Source organism: Lithobates pipiens, unplaced genomic scaffold (assembly GCF_037356315.1).
Source record: "Lithobates pipiens isolate NorthernLeopardFrog02 unplaced genomic scaffold, aLitPip1_a1.2 Scaffold_10, whole genome shotgun sequence".
In the NCBI taxonomy this organism is placed as follows: domain Eukaryota; kingdom Metazoa; phylum Chordata; class Amphibia; order Anura; family Ranidae; genus Lithobates; species Lithobates pipiens.
The window spans coordinates 182961887-182974782 of record NW_027507686.1 but is presented as its reverse complement, the minus strand read 5'-3'; the positions used below and the strand labels follow the sequence as shown (position 1 = coordinate 182974782).

The 12896-nt window shown below is 37.0% G+C and overlaps 1 protein-coding gene across 1 annotated transcript in view; it reads left to right on the top strand.

Annotated features, from left to right (window-relative positions):
* The window catches only part of LOC143926032 (uncharacterized), a 116252-nt gene that overhangs the window by 42618 nt on the left and 60738 nt on the right, over nucleotides 1–12896 (top strand). The window contains exons 2-5 of the mRNA XM_077450221.1: nucleotides 6147–6179; nucleotides 11079–11141; nucleotides 12048–12098; nucleotides 12534–12584. Of these exons, the coding sequence (XP_077306347.1) occupies nucleotides 6147–6179; nucleotides 11079–11141; nucleotides 12048–12098; nucleotides 12534–12584 (198 nt within the window). The remainder of the gene's footprint in view (nucleotides 1–6146; nucleotides 6180–11078; nucleotides 11142–12047; nucleotides 12099–12533; nucleotides 12585–12896) is intronic.

Here is a 12896-nt window from a genome sequence, read left to right as displayed (position 1 = left end):
CCAGTCAGACTGATGCTGATGTCCAAATTTAGAACAATTGTACCCAAACCAAACTGCAGTTTAGGTGTAACATTAACTTTCAAAACATATAGCACGTGCTATTCAGAAGCTGGCGCTACACAATATATTTGCCCACCCAGGATGTCACAGAGATAATTCCACTCACTATAAGGTGACCCGGGGGGCACACAAGGTTTTTATGTATTTTGAGCAGGTAGTATATAATGGGAGTCCTAGGGAATGAAGGTACTAAAACTAAAAATTCCTTTTGTTTGACAACCTCCTGCTGTAAACCTCTACTTTAGTAAGTCATGTATGAATGCAGAACCAGGATCCTTTCTCAAAGGGATATAAGTGTCTTGATCCCTCAAGATCTCATTCATTTCATCAATCTAAGCCACCTTGTCTAGTATTACAACCCCCCCCCCCCCTTATCTGCTGGCCTAATAGCAAGATCTTTATGCTCACATAAATGCGGTAGTCCCATTTATAATGTAGATCGCATTTTTTAATTCTGGATTTTGACCTTATCCAGGTCTCTTAGAACCACATCACGAAAAACTTTTACAGATGGAGCCATTTGACCTGGGGGGTTAAACAATTAATCATTTATGAGATGGTGGTATACCTGTAGAAATGAGTCTACCTTCTTTGATAGGATTTGAAACAATATATCTTTTGATATTAACTTTATGAACGAATGTCTGCACATTGATTAACGTCTCAAACTTATTTAATTTTCTTGCATTGGGGCAAATTTTAAACCCTTATCCAACAAAGCTTTCTCATTATCAGACAAGTCTCCTCCCCTCTCTGGTCCCTCTCTTTGGTTTTCTATTTCTCTCTGGTAGTGTCCCTGCCTGGGAAAACCTCCATAAGGGGGCCTCCTTGGGGAACCCTGTGGTGTGATTTAGGGGCCTGGTTCCCCCGGGGCAGGTCTCCATGTTGAACCATGAGGGTTCCAAACAAGAATTGTGTTTCGATGGCTATGGCTATTGGCCATTATTCCCCCTGAAATGATTGGGTTACACATTGTTAGGAACTCATTTAACCCCTTGATTGCCCTAGATGTTTACCCCTTTCCAGCCAGTATGATTAGTACAGTGACAGTGTATAGCAGGGATATGCAATTAGCAGACCTCCAGCTGTTGCAGAACTACAAATCCCATGAGGCATAGAAAGACTCTGATAGCCACAAGCATGACACAAAAAGGCACAGGCATGATGGGACTTGTAGTTTTGCAACAGCTGGAGGTCCGCTAATTGCAGATCCCTGGTGTATAGTATTAACACTAATCACTCTATTAGTGTCACTGGTAATTTCAGTGGCAGTTGGTTCCCCCCAGCAACAGTTAGTGTCAGATTTCCCATCGCACTATCATAGTTCCATTATAAGTTGCTAATCATCGCCAGTAAAAGTATAAAAAAAAAAAATTCCAGTATACTGCATATACCATAGTTTGTAGGCACTATAACTTTCATGAAAACCAATCAATATACACTTATTGGGATTTTGTTTTATCAAAAACATGTAGCAGAAAACATTTTACCTACATTTATAAAGAAAAAATAAAAACCACAGTGTTGATCAAATAACACCAAAAGAAAGCTTTATTTGTGTGAAAAAAATAATTTATCTTATTAACAAGAAGGTGATATCATCCCATGCACCACAAAAGCCATCTTTTTTTTCCATGAAGGTAGTGTTTAAAAAGAATATGTTGCTTTTTCAATAATGGGGAGAAGGGGGGCACTTAATGCTATCAAGTCAAGATTGGTTGACACAACGAACATCAAGAATGTGATTGACATAATTAAACAACTCTTTAAAGAGTCATTAAGCTTTGTACTGAGAGTTTCTCTGAGAGACATAGAGGAAAAATCTTGCAAACAAAGAAGGTATTTATTTTCCTTGGGTGAGGCTTCCAGGCAGGTGTCTGAAAGGTACATGTTGTTTTGTGGTAACAGAACTATTTTGCATGTTAAATGCTGATGGAACTCTGAGTTCATATTTTGACACCATCATTTATAAGTTCTCTCCTATACACTAAAGCTGGCCATACATAGATTGAAATTTGGCTGGCTCAGCAGAACCGGATGAATTTAAATCCATGTATGGCTGTTCCTGGTTATGTAAAATCAATTTATTGATCGACTTCTCATGAATCGGCTTGATGGTTAATTCCCACTCAATGGGTGCATGTGTATTCTGATGGCGAGGGAATGTGTGGATGGGGGAATTGGTCAGTTTTTTCGTTCAACCCACTGACTGAATGAAAACAAAACTGACCCCTGTATGGGCAGCTTAATGTCACAGGAGGACTTATCACTTTGGGGAGGAGAATGTGATTTAATTAAAACTCTACAAGTCACTCCAGATGCAACACATGAGAACTACAAAAGAACCTAATAATCTATTTAAGTCCCATGGAAATCAAAAGCTTTATGATCAGACCAGTATTTGAAGTTTTGGATTGCACTGGTTTACTAAATACACAATTTTACTAATAAAATTAATAAAAATGCGTAAAATGCAGGTTTAGTTTGTGTGACCAGTAGCTCTTTTTTTATACAATTAAATGATAAGTGCACCATTTGTAACATGTTACACCTATATTCAGGGTGTAACAAGTTACCAATGTTCTCCAAACCCCCCCCCCCCCCCCCCCCCCACTTGCTGTCACAATCTAAAGAAATTAGTCTCTCAGCAGACTGAATACTAAGAAATGAGTGATCAGTGGTCTTTTATCACTCAGTTCTCAGTGTGGAGCTGGCAGGGGGCAGCTGTAGCAGGGATCAATGCTGCAACCATGTAGGTAACTAGGATTGTATATTCTTTTTCTATTCCCAAAATTATTTTTTAAACAATGTATTACATGATGAAGCCACAATGTGGCAAAACATGTTGGGGACACTTATACAATGTTGATTTGGAAGGAGCACTATACAATTGTTGCTTTTGAAGAGACCTGTACAATTTGGGAAGTAGAATAAAGATTTACAAGAAAAAAGACCAGTTGGCGAGTCTATGAAAGAGTAAACAGCATTGCATTTCTGGTGCCTTAATACTTGATTTGCACATCCTTGTTTAGGTTAAGATCAAACCAATTAGTAAGGAAAGGAAAAAAATATATAACAACCTTGGAGTTTTCACTTTTAAGAATAAGTTGACAAAGACAGCACCTATGTTTTTGTTAGATTGTATGCCTTTAAGGTTAAAATGAGGGACAGGTCAAGTAAGAATCAGGATAAATGTTAGAATAGATCAATAGATAGCTGAGGGGTCATGGGTGTTTACGATGGAAGTTATGTTTGTTCTCAGCTTTGAATTCCTGCTCCAAATTGTACCGCAATGAGATTCAGCTGCTGAATACTGGCGTTTTACAGTAACTTGATTATGTCAAATATTTTGGTAACTAAGTGTAGATTGGTGACATTACAAATTAGGGATCACAAATGAATAATTTATAATACAGGGAAGTACTGTAAATATATTTTTATCTCTAGGGAAAGATTAAGTATATTAAAATGTCTTTCATAAGTAAACGGAATACCCACTCCCATAATGCAAACATTCTTGGCCATCCTCTGCCCTTACTAACCTGGCCACAATAGTACATTCTACAGATTGGCACTGCCAATATCTATTCCCTGTAACTCCACCCTCTTTTTAGTCCAGTAGAATCGCTTGCCCATACCCAAAGCTTATGCTATAAAAGGGCCAACCATACCTTCCATATCCGTTCCTCTCAACAATCCCCAGTTCGGTGACCAGTAACCGAACTGCACACAACATGGGGACCTATAGGGGGCTACTATTATGTATAGGAGGCCTTCTGGTATTTCTTGCCTGTGTCCAGGCACAAGGTAAGTTGAACACACACACACACACACACATATGCACTAATAATGGTGATGAATAATGTTGTTCTTTCATCCTTTGTGTGCTTTTTCCTAAAAAAAGATTCTATTAACAGCTGAACTGCATATTGCACACCGTCTTCTACAGCCAAATTGAACTCTCTTTATTTATTACTGTAATGTAGTCACTCTATATATATATATAATATTATTATGCCTCCTATTTAAATGTTCATCTGCTAACTGCTGCAGCAAGGGTTGTGCTGGCATCACTAGGAGAGTTGCAGAAGCTTAACTTTCCAACAGGCACACCGTATTCACTGCTCTAATGAACAGCTGTACTGTGGAAGAGATGAGGATGCTGATTAGAGCAGTGTTCAGTGGGATGTATTGGACCACAGATATCCAAATCTGTTATATGCTCCCAACATGGAGTTTTTTAAGCCTTGCTGCAGCACTCAGCTTATAAAAAAAAAGCAAAAATAGAGGCATATATATATATATATTACTTTATATGCAGCCTCATTGCCATTGTACAATTCATTAATAAGGTTCAGTTGAGCTTTAACTTATTTGCACATTATAAATGTGCTTTATGGGGAAAAAGTTACACTTGTCTGTTAATTATTTAAGGATAACCCTAAGCCGTTTGCTAGATAATGATATTATGGACAATTTACCTACAAAGAGGGATGCTTGCAGTAGTGCACAATATCTGATGGGGCTGGAGATCTAGTTTTATTTGATGGAGCAGTGGTCCACAAACTTTTTCATGCCAAAAGCTACTTGTATTCATTAATCAATTATTCAAAGCAGTGCAAATAATAATAAATAGAATGCAGTAGCCTGTATAAGCAATCACATTCCAGTTCACGGAAGTAAAATCAATTAGAAATAAGTATTCTTTAGGTACTGAAGTATAAGTCAGTATTCAGTCTGGGCAATTAACATTTTCAGAGGGAGATTAGCAATTATATTGTCCATATTTCTTTATGGAGTGGTTTACCTTAACATTTTTTGTAGTCTTTGAAAAAGAAATTCACCAGGCATTGATTTACAATATCCAGTGTTAGCTGTAGAAGTTAGCAACTTATTTAAAATTTATTGTACAAGCAAGCCACTGATATTGTCTTTTGATCCAATAACCCAAACACCCAACTATCTACTGGAATCATGTATATATATATATTTATGTAAAAGAAAACCACTGCGGAGCTCTAATAAACAGATACCCAAAACACCCATTTACAGATAGCAATTCAGCTTAGATTCCCAGATATTGACTATCCTTTAATGTGCCTGTCCTGTGTCAGATCCTAGTTTGGGCAAACCAATTGAATCATCTCTAGTTTAGTAAAGACAACTGTGCTAAAATGCGTTTTTTCTTACCTCCAGAATCCAAAATGATTGTGTTCAGGCTGCAGTTTTAAGTCATAGTCGCATTTCTTATAATCATCTTCCTGATTCCCCCTTCTAGCAGAGAAATATAAGACTAACATAGGCAAAAGAGAAAATGAGAAATGTAGCCAATGAATCTTGCCACACATGTTTTGTCTTTGTGTGTACATTAAAACACTGTACATTGAAATGTCAGCACTGGTTGACAGGAAAAGTCCAATAATGACATTTTTGCCATTAAACGAGCCAATTAAGAAATCTGGTTTTCTATATATTTTTCTAGTCAGATCTCTGGATTATTGTCACTAAAGAACATCAATTTCCTTCCTATATAAATATTGGCTGGATTAGCCAGATATAAATATGTTTCCCCAAGTATTAAATAAACCGCAAGGGATTAGTATAAGCTAATAAAGAAGGATTTAGCTCATGCAAAGTTATTTTGAGTAAAACGCAAGCCAAAACCTTTTCTTTTTTTGTTGACAGGTTAGGAAAGAGTAAAAAGTGTTTCCTTGTTTTTATTCCTTGGTTGTCCTGTGTCCTAGACAATCTCTTCAAAATCTCTTCAAAAGTGACAGAGACAGTAATGAAAACCCTTATTCACATACACACATACGTACACATACATAGACATATACACAAAGCCCAAAGGAAATGTGGCACCACTTGCTGTTGCAAATAGTATTTCCTTTTAACATATCTAAAAAACAGAGAATTTTTTCACGTGTCCTTGCACTTTTTCAAACTCACTCGTTTTATTATAGACCATAATTTGTATGTAACAAATTTCCCATATACAGCTTATACTCTATCAACAGTGTAATGCAATATTATGTTTCTGATTCAAAAAGCTAACTAAAATGCAATTTTTTCCAAATTTGTTCTAGCTTCTGCTAATCAACAAAAGAAACAGATTGCAGGTAAGCCTACCTTTTTTAATGTAATAACAAGGGCAATAAACAGAATATAACTCAATATCGATTATTGTCTTATGTTTAACTTTTTATGTGTACCTTTCTGGTAACTGTACTTAGCTGTACTTATGTGGTATTAACACGTAAAGAGTTTATTTTATCTGCTGGAATTTGTTCACAATGTCAAAAAACATCAAAACTGCAACATCAGCATATTGATGTAAATGGGCCATATGGCTCTTGTCTTTTCCACTGAAAAATTATTTACTAAAAGTAATGTTTCCCTCTATTTCTCCAGCCCAGATGGGATCTGGCCAGAGGTCTTAGAAATTAAACTTTTTAAAGGTGCAAAAGATAAAATGACATTCTAGCAGTGTATCACAATCAGCTTTTATGGCAAGCTCTGTAACTTTGTTTTTGGGCCAGGTGGTAACAACCCTTTCTCAAGACAGAGCCATAATTGGTCATTGTATGTAAGCAAAGTTGAGGTCGCGCTATTCTTACCCTATTGTGGGTAGGGGGCTGTTACACCTTCTACTCTATCTAGTAACATATAAATGACTCTCAAAACATATATTTTTGAATATATGATATCCTCTAGATGGTTCTATATGATTAGAAATTCATTATGGGGTGGGTATTTTATAGAAAAAACTATAGAATAAGGTGCCAAGAAAAGGACTAAATTATAAAAGTTGCACTCTTAAAAAACCATAAACACACTTACCGAGGTGCTTTTATTTTTTAGTCCTTTTCTTGGCACCATATTCTATAGTTTTTTCTATAAAATACCCACACCATAATGAATTTCTAATCATATAGAACCATCTAGAGGATATAATATATCCAAATATATATGTTTTGAGAGTCATTTATATGTTACTAGATAGAGTAGAAGGTGTAACAGCCCCCTACCCACAATAGGGTAAGAATAGCGCAACATCAACTTTCCTTACATACTTTCCCTAGTGGACACGGCTTGGTCCATATCGGTGTATGCAGCTATTCATATAAATAACCTTTACTAGGAGCAGTGCAGGAATAACTATTTACTATAATTGGTCATTGTAGGGCCAGAAACGTGATTTTTCAGAGAGCTGTAAAAGCTTTCTTTTAATACACTGCTGAAACCTCATTTTATTTCTTTAGAAAAAAAAAGACCTCTGTACAGAGTTGATCTTGGCTGCCTGGATTGATATCCGAGGGGTTGAATTATTGTATAGAGAAAATATGATTATAGGTGTGCAATTCACAACTCGGATTCATGTTTAGTTCAATTCTCTAAATCTGTTTTTAATCTGTATATTATGAGTTACAACTAAAAGTAGGGTACTTTAAAATATTTGAATGCATCATTAGTACTTTTGGATTCAACTTACTTTATTTTATTTGTTTTAATGTTTCCTTAGCTAAAGCTTAGACTTTTTCTGTCCCAAATGACAGGTCCCCTTTCTTAATGATAATTAAGTGCTAAAAATGTCAAATTTCAGAATAATTAGTTATCATTAGCTTACTAAACTATACACTGCTTAATAATGGAATCAATACTCAAATTCTGAATATTTACTGCATGCAAAACCACAGTATATAGTCACTTCTGATAAAATAACCACTACCTGAAACGTGGTGCTCCTTTCTGTGTCACAAATTAAGCTTCAAGCAGCCAATACTCAAACCATCATGCCGGCAAGCATGCTGACAGGGGCCAGATACTGCAGGATTCCGCCTTAAATGCACTAATAAACCATACCCATTCCCCTATACCGAACGCAGAAAATGTAGACTCTGTTCATCCTCAGGAATTTTAGCAGCAAAATACATGATGATAATATCTTTCACTCACTATCTTTAAATCTATACTTTGCTTATGAACATCCTTCTTATGCTTTGGTGAAGGCAAGCTTCTACATTTTAGTAGGGACTGTGCTATTAGCGGCTGCCACTCTGCAAACATTTTACAAACCTGGTAATGATGTTACAGGTAGTAAAGAAAGTTGTTTATCACTGAAAAAATGGTAAAGGTGAAAGATAATGCTGGGGCATGATCTAGAGGAAGACAGAGGGGTTTGGGAGGTAAACTGGGGTAATCTGAAACCCACACCACAGTCATGTTGGTTGTACAGATTGAAAGGCCACAGATTGTACATTGACACTGTTTGACTTCGGAACATTGTGACAGATAGGCCTTCCTTTAAATATACAATTCTGATTGCTTTTAACCCCTTTAAGCCGCTACACATTCTTTCACGAGGGCAGCACACTCTCTTGTGTGTTTATGTAAATTGGGATAATGACTGGCTTTAATCGTTTTATTACATGCAAATATTGACTTAGTCATTATTTGCCAATAGATCTTGTGCTATTGTAATTACCTTTTTGGCTGATCCACTATTTGCATTTTTCAGAATTAAACAATGTCTCACTGGTACATTTGTTTGATTGTAGATAAAGTGTTTTTGTATGTTAAAGCAGAACTACACTGCAATACAAAACAAAGCACTATTTCATTTATTTGTAATATTCAAAACAAACTCAGCCATCCATCCTTGTTGCTGTGGTTTATTTTGCTGAGAAATCACCTTGAACCCCCCCCCCCCCAGCATTTCTTACTGTGGCCATCTTGAGTACTGATGAGGAGGCACTAAAATGCAGCACTGATGGACACTGATAGGTGGCACTGATATGTAGCACTGATTTTCACTTATAGGCAGCACTGATGGGCACTGATAGTTAGCACTGATAAGCAATGACAGGTAAGACTTATGGGCACTGATAGGCAGCACTTATTGTCATTGATAGGCGACACTGATGGGCACTGATAGATGCCAATGTTAGGCACTGATATGCAACACTGATGGGCAATAATAGGCAGCACTGATAGCCACTGATAGGTGGCACAGATGGGCACTGATAGGCAGCATTTATGGCCATTGATAGGTGGCACTGATAGACAGCAATGATAGGCACTAATAGGTGGCACTGATGGGCACTGATAGGTGGCACTGATGGGCACCACTAATGGGCACTGATAGATGGCAATGGTAGGTTGCACGGATGGGCACTGACAGGCATGAGCACTGAGCGGCAGCATTGATGGGCACTGACAGTCATTACTGATGAGCACTGATTGGCAGTACTGATGAGCACTGATTGGCAGCACTGATGTGCACTGATATGCATCATTGATGGGCGCTGACAGGCATCACTGATGGGCACTGAAGGGCAGCACTGATAAATAGGCCACTGAGGAATGCTTACCTCACCCATCACCGCACTGCACGCACGAGCGGCCCATTTTGAGGACGTAATGCGACATCCAGTCAGGATAGTAAAGCCACTGCCTGGCCATCATTCTGCTATAGGCTGGGTGGGAAGGTGTTAAAGATAACAAAAATTTGCTAAAAGAAGGTTTTTGCAGAAACAGAGGTTTACCACCATCCCTATCACAATTTGTAAATTGTCCCCTTGGGACTTTAAAGGTAAACACAACATACTGTTTTGATTAAAACATTTTGCAACAAATTTTATTATTAACAATCATAAAAATCATTAAAATAAAAGTATGAAAGGTTATAAAAATAAGTTATGGCTTATTATTTTATGGTATATGTAAAGAGCAATATCATGCACTTTGGTCATTCATTCATCCTATTGTACATAAACATTATAAATTCTCTGTTTCCACATTGATGGTCTCTTGATGAACATGCACCCAGTTATTTAACAGTTAATAAATGACACTACAATTTTGCATCTAAATAATTAAAAATATGTTTTATGGCTCTTGTAAAAAAATGTAATTTTTTTATAATGCTACATTCCAAAGTGCCTAGGCTTTTTTTTTAAATTAGGTACAGGCATCCCTCACTAGACATAATGTGGTCCACGATACAATTAATGCAGCCCCTTGAGGATTTAGTCCTTGCAAGTATGCCCACTGTTTAATCTAATTTTCAAACACCTTATATAGTGTATATTCAGTGAGCATCGGTTTCTATGCAAAAGTGAGCCTGATTTTGCACTGTCCAGCTTTAGTAAATAAACCCCATTGTGTACTTAAAAGTGGGGTATGCCTATATTGTTTGCTTTAAAGCTATTTCTTATATTGATTTACAATTGTACATTTTTCTGTTATTGCATTACATATGCAGACTTTTAATTTCCCCTCTGGTTGCTATTTGTATTTGTGTGCATTTATTCAGCTTCCCTGGCAGACAAGTCAACAAAATCTAAAATCATATCTACACAGAGATTCTGTAAAGCTGACCATACATGGTTCAGTTTTTTTTTTTTTATTCAGTCTGGGGCTGAACAAAAAAAAATATGATTCCCTCATCCACACATTTGAGATAAATGGGGAAATTCTCCCCACTAACCTAATGTATTCTGACAGCAGGGAGACTCCCTCACTGTTAGAACATATAGAGCAGTGCTGCACCCTTTTGCCTGCAGCACTGATCGAGTGGCTTTTATCTGACCGGGAGGTTAAATGGAAGTCCATTAGTAGATTGTTTTCTGTTCAACTGCAATGGTCACACAGGTCTTGAAATTCAGCCAGTCCTTGCTGAACGTGCTAAAATTTCATTCCATGTATGGCCAGTTTTAGTTTCAGTGGTCAGACCTGACTGGTAGACTTGCACTGGGAAAGTAACAATCAAAATACAACCTTTTGAGGCAGGAAGAAGAGTTTGTGTATGTAATGCTCAAATATATGGCATTCATGTACAGTAAATATATAAGTTCAATTCTACATAGAAAAAGTATTAATAATACTATCACATGCTCACGTGCATATCATAAGGAAATAAAATTTGCTTCTGTTTATATATACCACCATCTAGAGGAAGAAGAGATTGCTACTAACACAACCATTTTAACATAAAATCATTTTATTTTTGTTATTAGATGAAGATTGGGACTCTGTTGATCAAGAATATGGAGCAATTGATGTAGAAGGGTATGACCCAGGTTTGTAACCCCCACAGTTTTTTTTTTACTTGTTTATATGCCTCATAGCCTATAGCCTGGCACACACTATGAGGTTTTCTTAGTTTAGCCCAGCGGGCAGAATGAAAAAAAAACCCAGGTGCTCACAAGAAAGTCTATGTACTAGCTATGCGTTGTTAGTACAGTGATCTCCCCGTTGAGCAATTGTGTTCCAATAGGGGGACTGCCCCCCTGCCAGAACACACCAGTCAGCACTGGCAGCCATTGTCTGTGAGTGATTATCAGATGCCGATTGGCAGATGTCTTTCTGGCATGTTCGTTCTACAGTAGCCTGGACGTTCGGCCATTTTCTTTTGGACAAGCTGCCAAGGGCCAAATGTCGACTGGTTTCTGTTAAACCAGCCGATTGTGTACCAAGCTTAAGTCTGGCCAAAACATGTTTTGTAGGTTTGAAGTGAGTGGGGTTTTTATTCCTATCCAGGCCTTTGTTAATGAGATTTATTTCCCTCACCTACTATCCCAATGGAAAAACTCAAACAGTAACAAAAACAAATGAAAGATGCTCCTTTTTAGTAGAGTAGAGGAATGGCAATATCCCTATCAGCTGTGTATTGCCCCCTTTTGACTTTTATTTCGATTTTCCCTCACTTCTGCCAAGGTTTTTTTGTTTTGGTTTTTTAACCTATCACTTACTGTACACATTTAAAAAAAACATTTTTTATGCATTCTTTATTTATATAAAATTTCTAATTATTCAGAAATAATAACTAATATCTAGTGAGTAGGAGGCAGAGGGGGTCACATAAAATGTTGAATAACTGAAATAACAAATAAGTGTGCTACTTACCTAGCTGTGTTCTTTTTTAATATATTGTATGCATGTCAACTTCCTCTTACCCAATTTGAAAAATGTATCCTTACAAACAGGAGAAAACCAGCAAAATGAAGAGACCGAGCAAGAAACCGAGCAGCAGTCAGGTAAGAAAATTTAATGAAAATTGTTCCCCACGGGTACTTTAAATGTACACAGCAATGTAGGGCTGGATGGTGGTTTATGATATGACAGTTTACATTCCTTATTTGCAGTAACAAGGGATTACAGAGTAGAATTCAGGGGCAGGCATCATTCTTCAGAAGCTTTAGATTTATATAGGTTTATATACTGCGACCATAACACACTAAATGTCAGCTGGTTTTGTAAGTTCTCTTTCAAGTAAGTGTTTTTTTCGTCACCATGAGAGAGGTGCATGAATAATTGTGTAGCACAAACTCTAAAGTAATTACATGTACTATAGGTTTTGGGCAGTGGTGTGTTTTTTTTTTTTTTTTTTTCCTTAAATTAACTAATGTATTAAAAAGTAACTTTTTGGTTTAATTCCACGTACTGATCACTGCATGTATTTCAATTTACAGAGGGAAGACCAAAGGTTAACCTCATTACGTTACCTTCCCCAGTCTATCGAAGTAAGCATATATAGAAAGAAATAAAACACATGCCTATGTTTTTTTATATGTTTGCCAGGTGATGGTCTGGTATAGATCTTATGGAGTTTTGACAAAACATCCATTATAACTTCCATTACTTCCATTGAACTTCTTCCATTATGAAACGTAAAGAATAGAAACACATCATGTTCCTTTAATACGCTCCTGCTTTTAAGATGCTTAGTAGCTGTAAAGCTGTAAGGTTTTTTTTACCTCAATGCAGTCTCTACATTAAGGTGGAAAAAACCTTCTGTGTCCAGGATCACAGCCCCCTTATACTTACCTGAGCCT